The sequence below is a fragment of the Sminthopsis crassicaudata genome, chromosome 1 (genome assembly GCF_048593235.1).
Source record: "Sminthopsis crassicaudata isolate SCR6 chromosome 1, ASM4859323v1, whole genome shotgun sequence".
Lineage (NCBI taxonomy): Eukaryota > Metazoa > Chordata > Mammalia > Dasyuromorphia > Dasyuridae > Sminthopsis > Sminthopsis crassicaudata.
Genome location: NC_133617.1, coordinates 45,905,891 through 45,930,994, shown reverse-complemented (window position 1 = coordinate 45,930,994; position 25,104 = coordinate 45,905,891). Strand labels below are relative to the sequence as shown.

Here is a 25,104-nt window from a genome sequence, read left to right as displayed (position 1 = left end):
GATAGAATTTGGAATTCAAAAGTTTTTAATAGCTTGAGCAGGATGATTTCAGAGAGGCCTGGGGAAAGTTATATGAACTGATGCTAAGTGAAATGAGCAGAACCAGGAGATTATTGTACACGGCAGCAAGATTATAAAATGATCAATCCTGAGGGACATGGCTCTCTTCAACAATGAGATGACTCAGACCAATTGCAATGATCTTATGAAATCAGCCATCTATACCTAGAGAGGACTGTGGGAATTGAGTGTACACCATAACAGACCATTTTCACTTGTTTTGTTATATTTATTTGTTTGAATATTATTTTCCTTGTTTTATTTCCTTTTTGATCTGATTTTTCTTGTGCAGTAAGATAATTGTATAAGTACATATGCCTATATTGGATTGACATATTTTTACCACGTTTAACACAAAAAAAAAAAATAAATATTGGGGGAAAAAAAGCTGAGCGCAGAGGTTGTTTGTCCTGGGGATCCAAAATTATCAACAGTGTGAGGTGATATTCAAAGTGAGGACCAGGCCTCCGATTCCCTGTACAAGTAGATTTGCTGGAAATTTGAGTTTCTTAAGAGCAGTGGTTGTGGACTGAAGCACATTTAGTTTTTAAGTGGGCATCATGTGTACACAGGAATGGCTGAAGTGTTTTCACACTGCCTACTCACCTATACAATCTATGCCATGAGAATAAATGCCACCTCCAAGACACATTCCAGCTTTAAGTAAGCCTTTTACCAACCAGGGTGGAGTGACTGTCACTTTATCATAGAAACTTCTTTCCTTCTGAGATGCTTTAATCAGTAGGTGTGCCAACCTGACCAGCTATGCTGAATGATCTCATGTATGTTTGTCTCTGCAAATCTCAAAATAAAGTGGGATTTTAAGACTGATCTTTGGAGAACTCCCAGTTAAGGCCTTTGATTCCACCTGGGTAGCCCCGCCCCTCTCAGTTCAGTGAGTTCACTTGGGACTCAGTCAGTTCACTTGGGACTCAGTCCTCTGCAGCCATGAGGTGACCTAACAGCAAAACTGAAATTTATTTTTCTTAACCTGCTGCACTGAAAGGCGGTCGGGACTAAGGGAACATGAAGTGCCAGCCCTCTTCTCTTATGACTTAGTTTTATTAAGGCAACTTTGAACTTGACAAACTATAGATTAAAAACATGTTTTAAATTTTAAATAAATGACAATAATTTTTAAATAAATGATGCAATTAATAATTAAATGTTAATACAAGAATAAAAACTCCAAATTCCAAGAAAATATTACAAGTCAAAGAACTAAAGACAGAAAACTGTCAGGAAAGACTTTTGCTTAAACAGCTGACTACAAAGTCTTATATTACCAAAAAAAAAAAAAAAAAAAAAACGGGGGGGGGGGGGGAGGAAGAATCTTCATTGCCTGATCTTGGAAAGCCACACAGATTCTAAAGATGCTTCTAGCTAATTTTCCCATCCCTGAAGTCAGCTGTCATTTCACAGCCCCGTCTCATTTTAGATCTAAAATAGGACTCTTCAGCTTGGTAATTCACCACATTGACCAGGAGGCTCGACACTGGTCAGCATTCTTCACCAACCAAAATCCAATGTGGACAAATGTGTCACAACTGGCAAAGCAGATTGTGAAGAGGAAGGGGCTTGGCCCCTGAGGGCAGAAATGTAATTGGGACAGCAATGACTACCACCTCCTCGACTTGGGCAGGAAGCTGTGAACATGTCCCTTAAAAAGTCCTCTCTGCTTGACCTACTGCCCTCCTCATCTTTTAACAGGAAGGAATGATCAGTGACTATGATCACCATCTTCCAGAGGCTGTGATCACTGCCATGGGAGTCTCTTCTTCCCTCCATTCACCCAAATGGGCTCCTGTATCTGTCCCAAGGCTATATAACCAGCATCAGTCAAATCACTTGCTCATTGGAGGGCAGGCCCCCTTTGCCCCTGTGACCCCAGAAGCCGCATCTGTAACAGATGCCACCCTGCCAAGTGCCAGGTAGGACTCCAGGTGTGGACAGGACATTCCAAAGGCAACAACACTTGGCTGCCGAAGAGGATCCTCTGCAGCAAGAAAATGAAAGCAGACACCCAGGTCTCCTGTTGAGAATAAAAGGCATCATGTGGTTAATGGCTAAGTAATGAGAGGTTATTGGGGGGGGGGGGGGAAGCAGGAGAGAAGGAACCAGTTATTTTAAGTTAGATTCTACAAAACAAATTGCAGTTAGGACCAAAGGAATGGGCTTTCTCCTTTTAGTAGGTGTAGGTAGGTGTTTAACTCAAAAAGCAATGATTAGGTGCACAGCATGCAGATGCTAAAATATACAGAAAATGGCTTAGCTCCATCCTTTCCTTTAAGGAAAAAGCTTGTGTTTTTCAAAAGAAAATTAAAAATAATTGCCCTTGGCCCTGAGAAGATCAGATCCCATCCTTCTCTGACATAAAATAATTCATTTATGTATTATATGCTGGAAGCATATTAACTTTCTCTAATGCAATTTGTGGCTCACTAAGAAGTTAGAGATTCTACAAGGTTTTGTAAGGATGAATGTTGAAAATTACCCATGTATATATTTTGAAAATAAAAAGCTTTAATTAAAAAGTTGGAGGTTCTGTCTGAGACATGAGTAAGAATCGCTTCAAAGTTTTAAGGCCAGTGTATGTGAACACTTGAACTATGAAAAAGCCAGAGTCTCAGGGGGCACAAGGGCCACATCCAAGAAAATCCACTTTAAGGCCACAATGGCAGTGGACAAGCTCTGGTTATCACTGTGGCTGAACCAGACTGAATCTCCGTTTCTATCCACTCAGAATTCCCCACCATCTTCCATTCCTTCTCACTGCCTGAGCCTTATGATATTACTGAGGTTTCCTGTAAGGCAGATTTTGTCTCCTGAACCTGAAGAAGACATGTTGCAATACGATTAGATAAATCTGTCTTAGAGGAAGCTTCTACATGTGCAGTTTTACAAAGTGGTCTGAGTTATCGATGACATTTAATCTCAAAACCACACTTTAAAAATCCATAGCTAAGGAGAGCTAAATATAGTTTGGCAAACTTAAGTGAATGCAAAACCACAGCAGGAATTGAGAAAGTAGCAATTTGGGGAGAGTCTGGCAGTAGAAAGAGCCCATGTTGCCATCTTATTACAGGCCTGGAGTACCAAGGGCAACTCTAACCGATGCTTAACCAGGACAAAACGTAGTTTTTACCTTCCTCATCTCTCTCTGCCAGGGTGCTCTTCAAACAGACAGGTACTTCCAGGTGCTGACAAATGCCGTGGGGATAAGGGAGTAAGGCACGGTTGTGATGCTGCTCCAGGTGTCGGAGGAGGGATCGTAGCAGTCAAGGGTTTTGCAGCGCTGAGTCCCACAGTAGCCCCCCACCACAAAGAGTTTATTTCCGCAGGTGACTGCTCGGCAGCTAATCCTTCGGGCCGTCACATCCCCAAACTTGGACCACTGGAAGGTGTCGCTGTGGAAGCTGTAGGCAGAACTGGCCGAGAACTCCGTGTCGCCCCCAATCACAATTACCTGGCTGCCCAGCACAGCAGCTGCTGTGTATCTCCAAGCTTGGGGACAGGTAGTGGGCGCCGTCCAGCGGTTCTGACAGGGATCGAAGCACTGCACTTTGGGCAAGTGAATCTGGTTAACGCTGGTGCCCCCAAAGACAAAAAGCTTCTTCTTTGCCCCAACCACGGCAGCATTGCAGACCCCTTCCCGGAGAGGAGCCACCAATGTCCACTTGTTAGTCTGCGGGTCGTAATGCTCCACCTGTTTCAGGGAGACGGAGGGGGAGGCCGGGAAGGATCCACTCACAGCCGTGTGGCCCCCGACCACGTAGAGAGAATGCGCCAGCTCCGCCGAACCGTGGCCAAACCTGGCCACTAGCATTGGGGCGGCTTTGGCCCACTCGTCATGAAGGGTGTCGTAGACCCACACGTCTTTGGAGGCGCTGTTTTCAGAGCCCCGGCCCCCAGTGACGTAGACTTTGCAGCCGATGGCACAAGCACTGCATTCTTTGCGGGGACTAGGAATGTCTGTCCTGGGGATGATATCGCTGGTGGTCTGGTCGATGGTGTAAATCTTGTCACACATGAACGTCTGCCCCCCGAGCAGCAGCAGAGCCTGGCTGACTTTCCGGGGCCGGGCGCAGAAGCCCGTCACCAGCCCATCGTTCTGCAAGAGCCTCATTTTACAGCGCACGGCGTCTGCCACGATCTCCCCTCCCAGTTTGTGGCTCATTACTACCTCTTCCACAGCCACCTGGTTCTTCAGGTAAGCCTCGGGCAAAAGAGCCAGGCGCACGGAACGCAGAAGCTCTGGCAAGTCGTCTTGGCGGCCAGACAGGTCACATTTGATCCATCCGATGACTGCTTCATATACCAGGCTCTCCTCCTCCACTTCCAGGTCTTCACTCTGCACCAGCTCCAGCAGCCTTCCTTTGGGGAGTTTTAGGAAATCGTCAGATTTGTACAAAGAAGCAAAGTTGGCCAAAGCCATTCTCCAGGACAGCTCAAACAGCCGGTCGCAGTTAAAGGCGTCAGACAGGGCCAGCATATTCAGGCAGTTGGTGGGGTGCAGATTTTTCTCCAGGAAGGCTGCAGCTGCGTCCCGGATGTCGTGGAACTGCAGCATGTCCCCGGCCTCCAGGAGAGACTCGGCGTTCTCTTCATTGATGAGCACCCTCGCCGAGTAGGCGTAGTCCAGCAGCAGCTCCAACACCTCGGGGTGCAGCCGGTCTCCGAAGTCCACGTGGCCCTCCCTGCTCTCCTTCAGGCCCCCCCCAAACATGGCCTCAAAGTAGTAGCTACAGGAAGCCAGCACAGCGCGGTGGCAGTGGAAAACGCCGCTCCCGGCCTTGAGCACCACGTCGGTGAAGAGGCGCTTCTGGCGCAGCAAGTTCAGATGGGTCAGCAGGCTGTCGGCGTGGCCCGGCTTGTGGAAGATCTGGATGTTCATGGAGCCGGAGCTGGAGCGAGACTTCCGCGTCTCATGGCTGGTGACGGACATTTCTGCGGCACTCTGAAACAGGGGAGGAGCAGACAGCAGTCAGGCCCAAGGTGCGGGGGGAGACAGAACAGGAGCCCTTCTTCTCTCCAGGAAGTATTCTGTGACGGGTTCTATTTGATTCTAAAACAACTAGGACTATAACCTCATTACCACACCACAGGCACCTAATAAATGTTTGCTGACTACATGACCCGGCTCTGGGCCGGACGAAGTGGTAGATAACTGTTTATCTCCGGAGTGCCTAGTACTGGACTGACAGCTCCTTTGATCCTCCCCATCCCCGGGAGTGGTGCAGCAGTGATCCCCGTTTTACAAAGGGCGAAGCTGCCGGTCCCACAACTAGTGAGTCTCATCTCCAGCTTCCCCGCCTCCACTCTCAAACTCACTGGGTCGGCCTCTGAGAGCGCCTCCCAATTCTGCCCCTTAAGGAGGCTCTTCCCGGAGGTGGAGGAACATCCTGGGCCACGGAGGCAGGACCAGAGAGAGCCCACCAGGGGGTGTCGACTGGCTGGCCCGGAGGCACTGACCAAGCCCCGCTGGGAGGGGGGCAGAGCCTGGAGCTCTGAAACACAGAAACCGCCAAGAGCCGTGGGCCGGCTAATAATTAACTCCCTCTACAGGGGGAGCAGCCTTAGAAGCGGAGGCCCTGCCCCTCCCCGGACTTAAAAGGAGAGAAAGCCAAACACAGCGGCTGGAGTCAACTTTTAATCAAGCCTCCCATTCCCGCCCCACCCCCATCCAAGCCGGCTCGGTCTGGGCGCTAGCTCAGCAGGGCATCCCCTCTCCCAGGAGGGCCGGTCTGCTACCCACCTACCCCCAATCATCGGCACCCTCCGACACCCCGCCCACCACCCGGAACAGCGAACGCCCCTCCCGCGAGGCCCCGACATCCTCCTTCAGACCCTCGGCCAGCCCTCCGCAAGGCCTGCCTCATCCTCTCAGACCCGTAGATGCTCAGACACTATTACATCTCCCTAACATCCTCTTCCACACGCCCCCATCCCCAGACCCTCAGCCAGCCCTATCAGATCCCCCCAAAGATTCTCTTATCGGCCCTCCCCCACACAGACCCCCCTCCATTATCCTCTTTCAGACCAGCCACAGACCCTCACACCCTCCTCTGGCTAGACCCCCCCCCCCTACAGCCCTCCCTCAGCCGCCCCCTCCCCCAACACCTTCCTCCGCCGTTTTCCGCCTCAGACTCCTCCGGCTAGAACCGCCGCCCGACCTCTCCTCAAACCTCCGGGGAGTCTACAGTCTGACTGCGGCCATCAGAGAGACCCAGCGACCAGACTCCCGGCCCTCCCCAGGCTCTTCTCCCTCCCCCTCCCCCACTGGACATCCTCCGACACCCCATCAGTCCCCCCCTCCCTTCCAGGCCCCCCAGTTCCCCTGCCCTTCAGTCTCACCACACAACACGTGGTCCGGTCTAGCTCGAAGATTCCTTTTCCCCTGCACCCACCGAAGTCCGCGCTTACGAGCCAACGACTCCGCGACTCCAGGTCTCGGCCCTAGCTACACCTCCTCGGAGGCTGTCCCGCCCCCCGCAGTAAAGGCCAATGGCGGCCTGAGTCCTCCAGTATTGGTTTAGTTCCCTGATCCATATTGACCAATCACAGACCAAAAGCGCCTCCTGGGCCCCGCCCCTTACGTCATCAGTCTTGTACTAAAGAGACCAATCACGGAGGGGTAACTTGACCCTTGGTGAGAGTGACCAATCAGGAGCTAGTATACCTTTAGCTCTAGAATCCCGCCGAGCCTCTCGAGATCTCGTCCGCGCCGGGCCGGTCTTTGTGTCCTGGGGGTCTATGGGTCCGCTCCCTGGAGATGGAAGGGAGTCAGAGGCGTAAACTGAGGCCCAGGAGGGGAATGTAACTTACCCAACCCCCCCCTCCACCTCGGGCAGGTGCAGGATCTAATAATTGTAGTCGTGGCGCTTTACAACTCGCGTCCCCCACACAACTGCCTTAGGAGGTAGAACGCGGCTGGGCAGGATTCGAACTCCGATCTCTGTGACTCCTAGGCCAGTTCTGTCCCCTGCAGCACCTCAGAGCGGCAACGGAGGATACAGTCTACAGAAGGAATACATAGGGAAAGGGACCACCACGCATGAAAAAAAAAAAAAAAAAGCCTAGAATGCTTAGAATGGAAGAAAATTCATGAAGAGAACGAAAAATCCCTCCCTTATTTTTTTTTTAAAGAAAAAAGTGCAGGAAATGAAAACAAAATAAAACCTGCTTCCTAATAATGACAGCTAGGTTTGAGGTGTGCAAAAACACTGCATATGCATGTTCTTATTAGAGCCTTAGCACTGCTCTGGGAAATAGGAAAACAAGAGGAAATTAGGGAACTGTCCAGGCTCATCCTGCTATTCTATATCTGAAGCAGGATTTGAACTCAAGCCTCTGTGACACTGAATACTGAATTAACTCTATTACATCTGCTGCTTCTAGAAAGATCTTGGTTAGGAACCCTGAGGCACACCTAAAGGCACCCCCTGAACACCTTTCTCCTCAATCCATTTTTGTTGTTGTTGTTGCTAGAATGCTAGTTTCTTGAGATAAGACTGTAACCCTAGCAACACCCAATGCCTAGCGCTCTTAAAAACGTGTTAATTATCATCAGCATTCTTATATGTCACTAACGAAATCCAACAGAGCTACAGAGAGAAATTCCATTTAAAGTAACTACCGATAGTACAAAATATTTAGGGATCTATCTACCGAGTCAGAAACTGTATGAGCAAACTACAAAACGCTTTCCACACAAATTAAGTCAGATCGAACGTTGGGGGTTCCAGGCTGAGTGTGTGAGACAAGGCGCAGGTCTGTAAAAGAATTCACTCATCATCCATTCTGAGGAAAAAAAAGGAAAAAGCTTGTTTTTGGATCACTAAGGGAATGCCTCTCAGTGGACAAAAGCTCCAAGGTGAGATTAGAGAGTTCTGCATCTTGGTACAGCCAGAGTACTTAGTTTTATGATCAGAGTTAGGTCTTGGGGGCTTTTGAGACGATAGGGAAGCTGGGGTTTGAACGGGCTTCAGGACAGTTATAGAAAGTTTGGTGGTCGTTCAAATCTATAGAAGGCTTACTTGGTGGTACTTAACAGTAATTCAGTTCTATTGAAAGTTAATTAGTGGTACTTTAGTTCAGCTCCATAGAAAACTTGGTTAGTGTCAGCTGAACTCTATAGAAAGATTGATCAGTGGTACTTAAGGGGAGGGGGTTTATTTCTGGGGCGAGATAGGATTAAGGAACCTGGGTTCAAGGTGACTGACTTTTAGAAGAGAGAGGTTTCCCATGTCATTTCCCCCCTGAAACAAGCACCCCCAAATGCTTTGGGGGAAAAGGGACGAAGGTCTCATCTTCTGTAGCTTCTTCAAGCTGGCGAGGGTCGTAGAGATGTCCCTAGTTCATTTGGGGGTTCGTGTCAGGGGAAACACGGGATCTGAAGATGGCAGCCGCTGAGGCTAGAGGGTGTGTCTCCTTGAGTCCCAGAGTCTCCAGGCTGTAGAAGCAGTTGAAGGTTTGAAGCTCGAAGCTCAGAAGAGGCGTAATTTAGTGAGGACTCACTTAAGGGTTCATTTTCTCCACCTTCCCCAAGGCCTGGGGTCTCCAAGCAGTGTGGAGCTGGTAAGTGATTTTAAGGGCTTGGCTACAATTTGAGTCACCTGAGAGATAAAGGCTGGCCCGTTATCCATCTGTAAAGAGTTAGGCAACCCGAATCGAGGTATGATTTCCTTTAACAGGTGTTTAGATACTTCGTGGGCTTTCTCAGTCCTGCAAGGAAATGCTTCTACCCAGTTAGTGAATGTGTCCACGAACACTAGAAGCAACCTGAAACCTCTACAGGGAGGCATATACGTGAAATCTAGTTGCTAGTCCTTACCTCAGGATTCACCTGGGCACAAATTGGGCAGGCCTGGCAGACCTGCCTGATCGTTTCCCCCAGCTTAGGGCCAGTGAAAACGCATCCTACCAAGGATTGGAGGCACTCCTCCCCAGATGCGTAGCCTGGTGCAGACCAGAGATCAGTTTCCACTGATTTGCCTCTGGAACTAAGAGGTGTCTGAGGGAGTCTGGTACCAACCAGAGGGAGAAAGACTGTACCTCCTTTGTTCTGCCAGAGCTTTCTCCTGTGTGCTGTAGGAAGGAGTAAAAGACTCAATCAGCTGGGTGATTAAAGGTGTCAATAGAGGCGGAAGGGCAGCCATTTTAGCAGCTGCATCTGCCAACCTATTTCCCTTAGCCTGAAGTGACTCTCCCTTCTGGTGCCCTCTGCAAAATATAACCAAGACCTCCTTGGGTTCATGGACAGCTTGTAATAGACATAGAATTTCTCCTGAGTGTTTAATGGGAAAGTTTCTTGCTGTCAACAAGCCCCTTTCTTTCCAAATAGCTCCATGAGCATGCAAAACATGAAAAGCATATTTGGAATCAGTGTAAATATTGACTCTCATCCCCTTCCCCAGTTCTAAAGCCCTGGTTAATGCTATGAGTTTAGATTTCTGTGCTGAGGTGCCAGGAGGCAATGGCTTAGCTTCCAGGGTGCTATAAAGAGATACCACTGCATAACCCGCCTTTCTCTCCCCATCCTTGAGGAAGCTAGACCCGTCCGTGAACCATTCAGTGTCTGGGTTCTCAAGGGGAGTTTCCTTCAAGTCAGCTCTGCTAGAGTATACGGAGTCTATAATGTTCTTGCAATTGTGGACAATCTCTCCAGATTGAGAGACTTCAGGGAGGAGGGTGGCAGGATTTAAGGTGTGGCAGATTGGAAGAGTCAGCTCAGGGGTATCTAGCAGGAGAGCCTGGTATTTAGTCATTCTCCCACTTGAGAGCCACTGATGGCCTTTGGATTCTAGAATGCTTTGGATCCTGTGGGGGGTTAAAACCTGTAATGGTGACCCCAAGGTCAGTTTAGAGGCTTCCTCTATCAAGAAGGCTCTGAGACAGGAAGGCCATCCTAGAGAAACTGAGTCCAGCTTCTTTGAAAAATAGGCAACTGGCCTGGGATCTGGTCCCAGAGACTGAGTAAGGACTCCCAAAGCCTGCCCGCGCCTTTCATCTACATACAGAGAGAAAGGTTTCTGTAAGTCAGGCAAGGCGAGAGCAGGAGCAGAGGTTAACTTAGCCTTCAAGGTTTTAAAAGCATTGGCCTGCTCAGGTCCCCATTCGAGAGGAAGGTTACGGGGACCTTGAATAGAATCATAGAGGGGCTTAGCAATAATCCCGAAGTTTGGGATCCAGATCCTGCAGAAGCCTTCCATACCTAAGAAGGTTCTCAGCTGTTTCTTAGAAACAGGAGGGGGGATACTTAAGATAGCCTGCTTCCTCTCCTCAGCTAGAGAGTGAGAGGTGGGGGTGAGATTGTGACCCAAATATTTGACAGATTGGCAGGCAATGTGGGTCTTGGATAGAGACCCTGTAACCTCCTGAGGCTAAGAAATTCAAGGTTTTTACTGTCTCTGCCAGAGACTCCTCCCTAGTAGGACTGCAGAGCAAGATATCATCCACATATTGAATAAGGCTACCGCTAGGCAGCTCAAGATCTCTCAAATCTTTAGCTAAGGCTTGCCCGAATATATCTTGGAAACCTTGGGGTAGAACGGTCCAGGTTAGTTGACTAGGAAGTCCACCTGGCTTAGCCCATTCAAAGGCAAAGAGAAATTGGCAGTCTTCATGTAGAGGAATACAAAAGAAAGTGTCTTTCAAGGTGGTCTAAGTGTACCTGATCTAAAGCTATATTATATAGCAGCAGTCACCAAAACCATTTGGTATTGGCTAAGAAATAGACCAGTAGATCAGTGGAACAGATTAGATACAAAGGACAAAAAAGGGTACATCTATAGCAATCTAATCTTTGACAAACCCAAAGATTCCAACATTAGGGACAAAAATTCATTATTCGGAAAAAACTGTTGGGAAAACTGGAAATTAGTATGGCAGAAATTAGATATGGATCCACACTTAACACCATATACCAAGATAAGATCAAAATGGGTCCATGATTTAGGCATAAAGAATGAGATCATAAATAGATTAGAGGAACAGAGGATAGTCTACCTCTCAGACCTGTGGAGGAGGAAGGAATTTATGACCAGAGGAGAACTAGAGATCATTATTGATCACAAAATAGAAGATTTTGATTACATCAAACTAAAAAGTTTCTGTACAAACAATACTAATGCAAACAAGATTAGAAGGGAAGTAACAAATTGGGAAAATAAAGTATAGGTTCTGACAAAGGTCTCATTTCCAAAATATATAGAGAACTGACCCTAATTTATAGGAAACCAAACCATTCTCCAATTGATAAATGGTCAAGGGATATGAACAGACAATTCTCAGATGATGAAATTGAAACTATATCCACTCATATGAAAGAGTGTTCCAAATCACTACTGATCTGAGAAATGCAAATTAAGACAACTCTGAGATACCACCCACTACACACCTGTCAGATTGGCTAAGATGACAGGAACAAATAATGATGAATGTTGGAGGGGATGTGGGAAAACTGGGACACTGATACATTGTTGGTGGAGTTGTGAAAGAATCCAACCATTCTGGAGAGCAATTTGGAACTATGCCCAAAAAGTTATCAAACTGTGCATACCCTTTGACCCAGCATTGCTGTTATTAAGATTATATCCCAAAGAAATACTAAAGAGCGGAAAGGGTCCTGTATGTGCCAAAATGTTTGTGGCAGCTCTTTTTGTTGTAGCTAGAAACTGGAAGTTGAATGGATATCCATCAATTGGAGAATGGTTGGGTAAACTGTGGTATATGAAGGTTATGGAATATTATTGCTCTGTAAGAAATGACCAACAAGATGATTTCAGAAAGACCTGGAGACTTACATGAACTGATGCTGAGTGAAATGAGCAGGACCAGGAAATCATTGTATACTTCAAAAACAATACTATATGATGATCAATTCTGATGGACGTGGCCCTCTCCAACAATGAGATGAACCAAATCAGTTCCAATAGACCAGGAATGACCTGAACCAGCTACACCCAGCGAAAGAACTCTGGGAGTTGACTGTGAACCACTACATAGAATTCCCAGTCTCTATATTTTTGTCTGCCTACATTTTTTATTTCCTTCACAAGCTAATTGTACACTATTTCAAAGTTCAATTCTTTTTGTACAGCAAAATAACTGTTTGGAGATGTATACATATATTGTATTTAACTTATACTTTAACATATTTAACATGTATTGGTCAACTGCCATCTGGGGGAAGGGGTGAGGAGAAGGAGGGGAAAAGTTGAAGCAAAGGGTTTTGCAATTGTCAATGCTGGAAAATTACCTATGCATAAAATTTTTGTGATAATTAATTAATTAATTTTTTAAAAAGTAATTTATACATGGTTATGCTGCTAGTATCCAAGCCTAGTTCTCCTGAATCCCAGTCCCGCATTCTAACCACCACATCACAGAGAAATAGTATTTGGAAGAAAAATGGGGAATGCTTAGATTCTCTTCAGAATTTTCAGTGGGTTCCTGGCCTGGGATTTCCTGGATGTTTGCTTTTAATCTGGGAGAACCTGGGTGTGACCCTACCTGTGGAGTTCAAAATCCTATCCACACCCAGGTAGGATTAGCCAGTAAGTAGGATTACCCAACTCAGTGGGATTAAACCATCATGTTAAAAGAAACCAGAAAAAAAGGCCACTCACTGTCTCTGATGGCCTTCTCAAATCAAGCAGTCTCGGTCCATTGTATTGTTTGCTCCTTCACAAATTGGCCCCCCTCTGCCTTTCCAATCTCACTCTTATTCATCCAACAAGCATTAAGTGTCTACTGTCTGCCAGACACTGTGCAGAGCTTTAGGGATACAGAGACAAAAATGAGCCACTTCCTGCCCTAAAGGAGTTTACATTCCTTTGGGAGAAAGCAATATAAACAGATGTACAAACAAAGAATTTGAGATAAAAGGAATTGTGGCAGCCATCTAGTCACATCCAGCCCAGAAAAAACCCAGGACTTATAAGATCAATTCACAAATCCAGAAGGGATCTAAGAGGTCATCTCATCTAATCCTTTCATTTTGCACTTTAGGAACTGAATCTCTGAGAAGTTAAATCACTTGTCTGAGTTCATGTGTGCTAAATAAGTGTGAAAGCTGGAATTTGCCCCTAGGTTTTATCCCTCCAGGTTCAGGGTCTTTCCACTGAGACATGTTGCCTCAACTACTACAGCAAAACAACTTGTAGAAATATAAATGAAAGCTTAATTAATAACTTTACATTAATAACAACAACAACAATAATAGCTAAGGGAACACAAAGAAAGGCAAAAGACTCTCAAGGAGTTTAACAATCATCTAAAAGGGAAGACAAAAGCAAATGGTTATATACAAAATTTAGACAATAAACCAAGGAATAGTCTAAGAGGAAAGGCCCTATTGATTAAAAAAAAAAAAATGGGGAAAAATAGGAAGAAGGATTCCATTGAGAGGGGGGGAAAAAGGAAATTATATAAATAAGTAAATGGAAGAAAGAAAAAAATCATAAGTCATAAAAAATTCCAAAATCAGAGTAAGAAGGAGACTTAAAAGTCATAGAATCCAGTCCCTTCATTATACAAATAAGGAAACAGATTTTATTTATTATGTGCCAAGCACTGTGCTGAATGCTTTATAGCTATGATCTCACCGGATCCTCACACACCCCTGGGAGGACATCCAAACTGGACTGGGTTATCCATTTGTGTTCAATTGTGAGACTGTACCTCAAAGGCTTGGGATGTGCTCCCTTCTCAGCTCTAACTTTTGGTTCTACTTCTTCCTGACATGAGCTTTCCTCCAACTTCTGGAATAAGAAGTGTTTCTGCCTACTCAGGTTTTCTAACAGCACTTTACCAGAGTATCTCTAAAATCCCTATCACATTTTATTTTGTCTTATCCTTATTCATATGCACACCATATAGATGGAAGATGCTTCCCTTTTCTTATTTTATTTATTTTGGAAGGTGAATAGATATTGTTTTTGTTTATATATACTGAAAGGCACCTTGAAGAAAAACACAGTGTTGAAGAAAAAGGCAGAAAAGGTAACCCCTCATAAAAAAGCATCTTGAGGAGAGACCCAAAATTCTGAGAAGACTGGAGTGAAAGCATGCTTTTTAGAGGCCAAAGTACTGAGCAATTATAAAGGTGATTAATGCAGTTTCCCAATAGCTAATTTACAGAGGGTTTCTTTTTTTTTTTTTTTTTTTTTTTTTTGGAAACTTGGAAAGAATTATTTTGGACCCTGCTAATTCTTTGTAGCACATCTGACAGAAATGTAGATTTGGAATTTTTTTACATATGATTAGAGGCTCTGATTTGAGGTTTAAAAAGACAGAGAAACTGATGAGAGCAAATGCTTACAGAAATTGAAGACAAAATACAAAAACCAATAGAGCTGAAAAAATGCCAAGGTTAGCTGATTAAAGGCAGTCAGTGCCAACATTTGGTACCTGGAGCTGATATGATTACAGGAACTTCATTGATGATAGGGGCTGACTGAGAAAGCTTGATCCTATATTGTTTGAAGAACTGGCCTTATCTTTTCAATTAGTAAAATAATTAATGGAACCATAAATAATTCAATATGGCAAAATTATGAAGAACATAATTAGCCCCAACAAGAAACAAGAAGTCACTTTTCCCTGCTCCTTTGCTAAAGTCAATGTTCCACAGGTGTAGAACATTACATAGGTCAGACTTTGTCAATGTGTTTATTGATCTTAATGAATTTTTTTTTCTTTCTTTAAGTCTTTGTTATAAGGGATGCTTCACAAGGGGAAGAAGAAATGGTACATAGGGATAGATATCTAGTTGAGTAAAAGCAGAAGATATTAATAAAAAAATTTTTTTTCAAAAAGTGTTTATTGTTTCCTTATGACTAATTTGTTTAAATAAATAAGAGATATCTCAGTAGGAATTCAAGAGCTACAGTTCTAAGTGTAAGGATGTATTTCCTCCATAACCAGGATTGATCTTAGGACCATGAGTTGCTATGATGTGGCATCCATGGCTATTTCCTCCACTGATCAGAACACTTTCTATGCTTGTCAGTAGGAGTGGTAATTTGGGAGAATATCCTAGACAGAGAGAAGATAAATACATATAGGAGCATATTGCTCCCTTCCCTCTTCAGTAGACTATAAGCCCCTTAAGGGCAAGAATTGTATCACTTAAAAAAAAAAAAATGCTGGCACCTAACACAGTCTTGCATATAGCATGCACTATTGAACTGAAAAAAGATCCCATTGAACACACAAAAAGTGGGTATTCTAGAGTATTTGACAAAGTGCCTTTAGATGAATTTCCCCCTGGGTATTTTGGCCAATTTCACTCAAGGAACAGTTCAACAGCCTATATCAAGGTCTTTGAAGACCTTGGAGAGCCTTTCCCATGTGAAAACACTTGGGTTAGTTAGACTGGTTGCTTCCAAACAGGTAATGTGATTACGGTAGGAACTTTCTCAAACACTTTTGCATCTGGAATCCTATCTCAGAGGCCAACAGGGAGAGCAAAAGAAGTGGGAATAGAGGCTAAAGCTGCTTTCAGAATGAATTCCAAACTCCAGTCTGCCATTTGAAATCTACCCCAATCTAGATCCAACTCACTTTGCTTTGTTTTTTTTTCTTCCAAATGTATTTCCACGTTTATCATGTTGCACAAGAAAAATCAGATCAAAAGGGGAAAAAAATGAGAAAGAAAAACAAAACAAAACAAACAAACAAAAAAAAAAAAAACAAGCAAACAAACAACAGCAAAAGTGAAAATACTATGCTGTAGGACCAGGAAATGGTTGTATACTTCAACAATACTATATGATGACCAATTCTGATGGATGTGGCCATTTTCAACAATGAGATAAACCAAATCAGTTCCAATAGAGCAGTAATGAACTGAACCCGCTATACCCAGTGAAAGAACTCTGGGAGATGACTATGAACCGCTACATAGAATTCCCAATCCCTCTAATTTTGTCTGCCTGCATTTTGGATTTCCTTCACAGGCTAATTGTACACTATTTCAAAGTCCGATTCTTTTTGTACAGCAAAATAACTGTTTGGACATGTATATATATATATATATATATATATATATATATATATATATACATATATATATAGTATTTAATTTATACTCTAACATATTTAACATGTATTGGTCAACCTGCCATCCCGGGGCAGGGGGAAGAAGGGGAAAAATTAGAACAAAAAGTTTGGCAATTGTAAATGTTGTAAAATTACCCGTGCATATATCTGGTAAATAAAAACTATTAAAATATATTTTAAAAAAAGAAAGAAAAAATATTATGCTGTGATCCACATTCAGTCTCCATAGTCCCATCTGGATGCAGATGGTTCTTTCCATCACAATTGTATTGGAACTGCCTTCAATCATTTGGTTTTTAAAGCATTTTCTACTTGTTTTATTCTGAACTAAACAAAGATCAAATAAAAAAAGGCTTTCCATATACAAACCTGAACATAAAAGTTGGAGTACTAGGTATAAAGTTGTAAATCTATTTTATATGCCTTGCTTTTCCTTTCATATTAAATATGGTATATACATATATTCAGTGAATGATATAACAAATGTAATATCATAAATTAAATATATAACTTTCAAAGATGTCCTGCTAATGTATATTTCTCCTTGAGACGAAAGGAGAGGGCAGAGATGAATTTTTTTTTTTCTTTTTCTGAGGCTGGGGTTAAGTGACTTGCCCAGGGTCACACAGCTAGGAAGTGTTAAGTGTCTGAGACCAGATTTGAACTCGGGTCCTCCTGAATTCAAGGCTGGTGCTCTATCCACTGCACCACCTAGCTGCCCCCAGAGATGAATTTTTTAACTCTAGGGCCAGGATTAGGAAGGAATGAAAATTAAATTCAAAGAACAATATCCTGAGAAAGTCCTGAATGGTGATGGTAGCTAGATGGTACAATGAATGGAGCACCAACTCTGTAATCAGGAGGACCTGAATTTAGATCTACCCTCAGACATTTGCTAGCTGTGTGATCCTGGACAAGTCACTTAATCCCAGTGACTTTAATAAGATATTGAAGAGATTGAAGGTTGGGCAGAGGACAAGATTGTTTTAGGAGGGGGTAAGGCATAGGGAGAGATGCAATGATAAGTTATAGTCAGTCAGAGAAATGTCAGGTCTTTGATGGAGGAACCAGAATACTTGCGGGTCTTCCAGAATGTGACTGTTCTGATGTTTGACTGATGGTAGGATAGAGGATCAGTTCATTATATTGACAGAAGTGGAAGATTAGAATGGGAAAGGGCATCATCATGAAAGCTGAGGAAAAGTAGAAACTGAGGAGAGGATGATGAGCCAGGTTAAGGAACTTTTCCTAAATTCTCTAGATTCTCCATCTCTTTTTTTGGTCATTGTTATATTGTTTGGTATTGTCTATTCTCTTTCCTTGTAGTCACTTCTTGCCTTGCCCTACCTGCATCACACCAGGGCCATAAGTAGCTTGGGGCAACAGATTCTTTGCCCCAAGAAGGATATTTCGAAGGTCCAAAAATGTAATATTTCAGTAGAACAGAAGGAAGTGGCAATAACCAAAAATGGCCCATAATGAGGCATCCTTTCCTCCTCTTAGCAAAGAAGTGATGCCCTAAAGGTGCAGAAGGAGACATAGATTTTCAGATCTGAACAATGTGTTGTTCTATAATTTCTAAAATTGTTATAAGGGAGGACTTTTATTAAAGGTAGGAGGAAGTGGTGGGTAGTGATAGTTAAAAAAAAAAAGAAATGGAGAAAAAAAGGGGAAAAGCATCAATGTAACATTTGAAAATTCACAGAATAAATTTCAAAAGATGAAATTTTGGATGCTGAGTTAAATTTACCAAAGGGAAGGGGACTGGCTCTGTGATTTTATTGGTATAAATGATGTAGTTCTAGTGGTAGAGAATTGATGTGAGAATCCCTTTTGGTTGGAGACGCAGGTCCAATGTAAAAGAATCCATGAACACGAAATGTCTGAATGATAAAAGGGATTTTTATTGGCACTGAGAAGCCGGCTTTGCTAGGAAGACAGAGTTCTTAGTAGCAAGAGGTCCTGTTAGAGAAATAAAGGTTATCACTGAGAAGAAGGTATCTTCACAGTGGGCAAGAGTCCTGGCAGGCAGCTGTGTCAAGAAAAGTCCCTTGGCAAAGCATAATCTTACTTCGGACTTCTGCAGAGATTTGGAGTTCAAAATTGTCTTTTTATTGACTGTCTGGGGCTAGGTTCCAATTGAAAAGAGAGTCAATGCCCCCAGGTCTAGATACTTCTCTTGGAGTTTCAAGTCATTCAATAGGAAGTGACTATTTTTTAGTCTATTTTTTAGAATTGAATAAAATCATTTTGAAGGCTTTTTCCCAGAGTCTGGAATTTCCTGAAGAGCATCCAGGCCACCACAAAAGATCAGTGGAGGGTGATTTGACCAAAATCTCCAATTGAATGAAGCCACTTAACTTGGAAAAGGCTTGTCTGGAAAAGTGTGCTTTTTTTCCGACTTTTCTGTGACCCCAAATCTAGTTTTGGGGTTCTTTCCCATCATAAGGAACCCACAATTTGGAGGACTCTTTACAATCCAAGTCAGCATTATCTCTGAAATTTATAATCTTAGAGAGCTGTGTAAAGCACTGAGAGGATGAGTGATTTGCCCAGCATCACCCAATCAATGTCAGAGGAGAAACTTGAGCCCTGATATTCCTAGTTTCCAAAGACTCTATTCACTCTACATACTGCCTATTAAATTTCATTTATTGTTATTCAATCATATCTGACTCTTTGGGGACTCCATGAACCATACTGTTTTCTTGGCAAAGATATTGGAGATATATATTTTTTTTTTCTAGTGGATTAAGGCCAACAGGGTTAAGTGACTTGCCCAGAGTCCCACAGCTAAGAAAGTGTCTGGGACGGGACTTCAGATCTTCCTAAGTCCCACTCGGTGCTCTCTTCACTACTTGCCTCTCAAATTTAATGCATACTTAAACATACACAGACACATACACGACGGAAGTTGTTTCATACATGATACATTCCTATTTTTTTATAGATAGAAATGTTTATGCCAATAGATGTTTGCTAAATTCATAGTTTAAAAAAAATGTAAAAAGGGAAGAGATGGAACTGGACCCTGTGGTTTTGGTGGAAATATTTCTTTGAGCGATTCAGCTTCTCTGAAACTTAAAGGCTTAGAGGGTTGTTCATAGACCCCTGAGAGACTGATTCATTTGTCATTAGTCACATAGCCAATGTGTATTTGAAGCAAGACTTTAACGTAGGTTTTCCTGGCTTTGAGAGAGAGGAAGAGGGGAGGATTCTGCATGGACCAGCCTCTTTCCTGCCCTCCTTCTGCAAGTAGTGAAACATTCTTGCCAGAAGGGAGTAATAATCCTATTGACAACTCTGTGGCCTCCCCCTGTGCTGGAAACAAAGCGAAAACAATTCCTACCCCTCCATTGTCTCTTCCTTGTTGTGGGAAAGACAATATGGACATATATACAAAAGTAGAAGAGTAACTATGTGTCTATGTGTATATATTTGCATGTATACAAGCACATATGCACATATACTACAAAAGCTATAACATTTATGTATAGTGTAAATGTGTTTATACACATGTGTTAAATATACAGATGTCATACATTTATATGGTTCAAAAATAGATTTAAAATGATTAAAATGGGCAGTTGAGGAATCTTTTTGTCTGAAGTAATTAAAATGTAAGCTCAGGAGAGCAGGAGGCAAATTTGTCTTGGCCATTTCTGTTCATTTGGAAGCCCAAAGCTAATCCAGTCATGTCTAGAGTCAGCCATCCCTGAGCTGCAGAGTGAATGCAATGGAGGTGAAGGGTTATCCCGGCTCTGTCACCCAGAGAATTTGCTCCATATCTAGAGCTGACTCTCATTTCCACCTACAGCCAGTTTTTTTTATGGATGATTACCCTCTCAGACACTCCTGGCTCCTCCCAGATCTCTGTTTAACCTTACAGTGTGGTTGTTAGGCAACACAGTACAGAGAATGATCTGATAAAGGACAAGGTTTTTATGGTCTCATCAGAGTTAAACTTTTACTTAATTTAGATATTTCCTGGAAGATCAAAGTTAATGGCACTGCTGGACCTGACTGGCTAGTTTCCCCAACATTGAATCTTTGACAGATCCTGATGAAAGGATCTCAGATTGTGGCAATTCCCCCTTTTACTCATACATCATCCTTATTGTTGGGGGATTTCCAGGCTTTATGGTGTATGAGACCAGGCGAGGGTGAAGGAAAAGAATTTACTTAATTAAAAGTAAAAAAGTTTTTATTTTAAATCACCAAGAGATCTCAGGTGGACAGGAACTCCCAGATGGGATTAGTATATATATAGTTATAGTTATAGTTATATTCTGCCCACTCCCGTACAGTCCAAGTACTTAGTTATATAATCAGTTAGGTCTTGAGGGCTTTTGAGACAGTAGAAAGTTATAGAAAGTTTGATTAGTGATAATTCAAATTATATAAAGTTTAAGTGGTGGTACTTGTTCTCCCCCTCCCATCCCCACCAAGGACATGAAGTTTGATCCCTTTCATTAGAGCATGTGCTCTGGCCCCTTGCTGAAGGACATGTCCAAGGAAAAAATTCAGAGTGTCTGCCCAATTCCTTGGAAAGTGCCCTAGCCCCCACTCATCCCCATCACTTGTGTATTAGTGTATATATAATACCTACTTATGTACATGTCATCTTCCCAGCAATGTATAAGCTCCTTGGGTGCTAGAAACTGTTTTTTACTTTTACTTTTTACTTGGATCTTCTGTATCTCCCATGATCTAACAGAGCCCCTGGCATATAGTGTTGAATAAATTCATATTGATTGACCAGTTGATTTGATGAGGGTTGGGGGGGTCCCTTTAAGATTCCTTTCTAATTGTCCAACCCATGACTGACCTTGATTCACAAATCCTGGTCAAAGGCACCCTTTGAATATCCGGGCCCAGCCCCATCAGCTCAGCTTCCCCCAGCCCTCACCTGATCTGAGCTAACTGAAAAGCCCGCCAGAATTTAGGGGTACCGCCCATCATCTTCTAGGTATAAAAAGGGCCAAGCCGGACGGCTCTCATTGCAGGAGCCCTCCCAGCCAACACATGGTACCCTTCCAGCCATGTAAGGGTCCCTGCCCGCCCAGCGTCTCTGGCCCTAGCGTCTTTCTAACTGAGCTTTACTTCCAAATTCCTACAATAAACCTTTTATTTATCAATCTAGGTTTTCGGGCCTGTAAATTCATTTTACAGGGGACACTGCGCCTCATGGGATTATCTATGCGCCGAGAAATGGGGTTCCCCCTTTCCTTTCCCTCATTAGTTTCACTTCCTTAATTGCACATCCTCAAACTAAGGTCAAAGTCCTTTTCTCCGGCTTTATCCCAACTCCTTTTTTGTCTCTAACCCTTACCCAATTCTTCCTTGCCCTCAAACAGTTTAAAATTTCAAGTGTTTTTCTTCTATACTTTAGCCAAAGTGGACTAATTATACTTTTTCATCATTTCTCATCCTGCCAACCTCTCCTGGGAGACTCGGTGAGCCTGCTTCTGGGAATTCAGAATAAAGGACTCTATCCTCTACTTCAGAAGATGTAATAGACATTCAGTGACTGCTTCCTTAGGATGTGATGAAAGACTTTTTATTGGATACTAAATTGGAAGTGAGTGTGTATATAAATGGTTCCAATTTAAGAATTTAATCTCTTATTTCCCTTGTGGTGAAAGAGGAAGAACTGCTATAAACTTCCAGGTGGGGTAGAAACAGCAACTCTGTGTCCTATGTCCTCCTCACTACCCCCAAACCCAGACCTGCCAGGTGTGGTCCATGAATGTATGGCCCTGCTATTTCTTCTGTCCTGCCGTGTTTATTCTTTCCTGATTTTAGGTTGAGTATTGAAGATAGAGTGGAAACTTTTAAAAGATGGGAGATAAAGAGATCTTAAAGGAAGGAAGGGGACCCACATGTGCAAAAATGTTTGTGACAGCCCTTTTTGTGGTGGCTAGAAACTGAAAACTGAATAGATGCCCATCAATTGGAGAATGGCTGAATAAGTTATGGTATATAAATGTAATGGAATATTATCGTTCTGTAAGAAACAATTAACAGAATGATTTCAGAAAAGCCCAGACAGACTGACATGAACTGATGCTAAGTGAGATGAGCAGAACCAGGAGATCATTGTACACAACAATAACAAGACTATATGATGATCAATTCTGATGGACGTGGATCTTTCTAACAATGAGATGATAGATGCTAGTTCCAATGATCTTGTAATGAGAGCTATCTACACCCAGAGAGAGGACTGTGGGAACTGAATGTGGATCACACATCATTCTCACTCTATTTGATATTGTTGACTTGCATTTTGTTTTCTTATTCATTTTCTTTTCTTTTTGATCTGATTTTTCTTGTGCAGCAAGAGAACTGTATAAATATGTTTACACATATTGGATTTAATATATTTTAACATGTATAACATATATTGGATTGCTTGCCATCTAGGAGATGGGGTGAGGGGAAGGAGGGGAAAAATTAGAACACAAGGTTTTGCAAAGGTCAATGTTGAAAAATGATCAGTGCATATGTTTTGAAAATAAAAAGCTCTAGGGGCAGCTAGGTGACGCAGTGGATAGAGCACCAGCCCTGAATTCAGGAGGACCCGAGTTCAAATCTGGTCTCAGACACTTAACACTTCCTAGCTGTGTGACCCTGGGCAAGTCACTTAACCCCAGCCTCAGGAAAAAAAAGAAAAAAAAAAAAGATAGGAGAGACACTAGAAATCCAGTGATGAGAACAAATTACCATTGCTATCTTAGGTGAGCTATGATGAGAAGCCTGCACAACCCCAAGGAGGGAACTTCATAAGCCATCTAAATAGTGAATTAACCCAGGAGCTAAGGCACCACAGGCAGAAAACAAAGGAGCAACTCACCCATTGTCTATGGCAATGCCAGTGTGACAATACCACACTGGGACTGAACTTGATAGGAGGAATATCTGTAGCTGTCACTTCAAGTGTAAGCCTACTGTACCCAGAGCCTGAGGTGTAGATCAAAGTGTATGTCTCAGTTTGAAGGTTACAGTAAACATCCCTTTAAAAAGCTAATTTACTTTCATTGCTCATTGATTATACCATGGAGGCATCGACCAATTGGTAAACTGATATTAGGGAGAGACTCAAACTGGCAAATGATATTGGGGCAGAAATCACTGGTGATCAATACTAGGAGTAAAACTGGAGGTGGGGGGAAATGGGCCAGTAGCAATAGAAGGGTCTCACTGCTCCTCAGGGTTACCACTAAACCCTAAGAGAGAGATACGGCCAGTTTTGCTCTGGGACCTAAGCTAGGTAACCAGTGTGAATCAGAAGGATAAGCCCAGAGTTTCCCTACAGCTTAAGTTCATTGATTACATTATCATATCTATCTCTATATTCTAAGGGTTAACAGTAGAGGAGTGGGGCAAAGTCTGATAGGGTTGTAGATCAAGAGCTAACTATCTAGTCTACCTGTACATTGTACATATGAGGAAACTGAGGCTCATAGAGCCTTCATGCTTAATTGACATCTCCAAAATATCAGACACAGTGTTGGGGCTCCCTGCTTCATCTGGATCCTCTCTCACTCAGCTTTTGAAGTACCCCCTCATTCAAGGGTCTCCCACAATTCTCCTTTGCTGGCTCCAAGTCCAAGTCCAAAACTTACTCCTTACCCATGGGTGGTCCCCAAGGCTCTGTCGGTAATTCTTCTCTCTCTCTGCACTCTCATAGAAATCTCACAACAGCCAGAGATTCCGTTATCACCTTCAGGCAGGATAATGATGGGGACTAGATCTATGATTTCACTGACATGAGGAACTCTCAGGTGGGGAAATGCCCTCTGCCAAGGCTGGTCAAGGCTTCTGCAATATATGGTGTCAGTCTCCTGGATACTGAGAGACTTCAGTGCTTGTTAGCTAGTGTTCCTCAGAGGGACACAAATAAAAGCTTGACTGGCTTCCAGGGCAGCTAGTCATGTGCCCTTCTGGGTCCAGATGACTCGTGTGTGTGTGTGTGTGTGTGTGTGTGTGTGTGTGTGTGTGTATTTTCCTGAGTTCAAATGCAACCTCAAACACTTACTAGCTATGTGACATAACCCTACTTGCCTCAGTTTCCTCATTTGTAAAATGAGCTGAAGAAAGAAATGGCAAATCACTCCGTGTTTCCAAAAGGGGTCATGAAGTCAGACATGACTGAAAAACAGCTAAATAACTCTGTCTCTGTCTCTGTCTCTCTATATCTATCTACTATCTATTTTACTCTGTGTGTATTTGTCTCTCTCTCTACACACACACACAAACACATACACACACACATCTATATACAAATAAACCTCATCCTTCTTCTGAATTCCAATCACTTTTCTCCAACTAACTTGAAGTGAGAGGGAGAGGACATTCTGGGTGAGTAAGTAAAACCAATAGCCAACATGGATAGAGTCCTTTAAGGTTTGCCAAGTGCATGTGTGTTTATGTTTGTGTGTCTGTGTGTAAATTTTATATATATATATATATAGTCTCATTTGATTCTCACAATAACCTTGTGAGATAGGTACTATTACTAGTCCCATTTCACAGGTGAGAAAACCAAAACAGAAAGATTAAGTAGCTTGCCAAGCTTGCTTTCTTTCTTTCTTTCTTTCTTTCTTTCTTTCTTTCTTTCTTTCTTTCTTTCTTTCTTTCTTTTCTTTCTTTTCTTTCTTTCCTTTCTTTCCTTTCTTTCTTTCTTTCCTTTCTTTCTTTCTTTCTTTCTTTCTTTCTTTCTTTCTTTCTTTCTTTCTTTCTTTCTTTCTTTCTTTCTTTCTTTCTTTCTTTCTTTCTTTCTTTCTTTCTTTCTTTCTTTCTTTCTTTCTTTCTTTCTTTCTTTCTTTCTTTCTTTCTTTCTTTCTTCCTTCCTTCCTTCTTTCTTCCTTCCTTCCTTCCTTCCCTCCCTCCTTCCTTTCCTTCTTTCTTCTTTCTTTCTTTCTTTCTTTCTTTCTTTCTTTCTTTCTTTCTTTCTTTCTTTCTTTCTTTCTTTCT

General features: G+C 42.9%; 1 protein-coding gene across 2 annotated transcripts; it reads right to left on the bottom strand.

Moving 5' to 3' along the window:
• Positions 1–1,103: 1,103 nt before the first annotated feature.
• Positions 1,104–23,921, bottom strand: LOC141561209 (ectoderm-neural cortex protein 1-like). Of its 2 annotated transcripts, XM_074300525.1 has the most exons (4): positions 23,761–23,921; positions 6,740–6,826; positions 3,206–5,017; positions 1,104–2,092 (listed from the first exon to the last, which is right to left on the bottom strand). In XM_074300525.1, the coding sequence occupies exon 3, from the start codon at positions 5,003–5,005 to the stop codon at positions 3,236–3,238; it is 1,770 nt and encodes a 589-aa protein (XP_074156626.1). In that variant the 5' UTR covers positions 5,006–5,017; positions 6,740–6,826; positions 23,761–23,921; the 3' UTR covers positions 1,104–2,092; positions 3,206–3,235. The 2 variants fall into 2 exon arrangements, with proteins under 2 accessions (XP_074156626.1, XP_074156617.1); XM_074300516.1 differs by lacking the exons at positions 6,740–6,826; positions 23,761–23,921 and adding an exon at positions 6,415–6,566.
• Between the last annotated feature and the right edge of the window lie 1,183 nt (positions 23,922–25,104).

Bases quoted from the DNA above. Each gene is read 5' to 3' on its own strand.
- LOC141561209 (XM_074300525.1), bottom strand. From the start codon at position 5,005: ATGTCCGTCACCAGCCATGAGACGCGGAAGTCTCGCTCCAGCTCCGGC.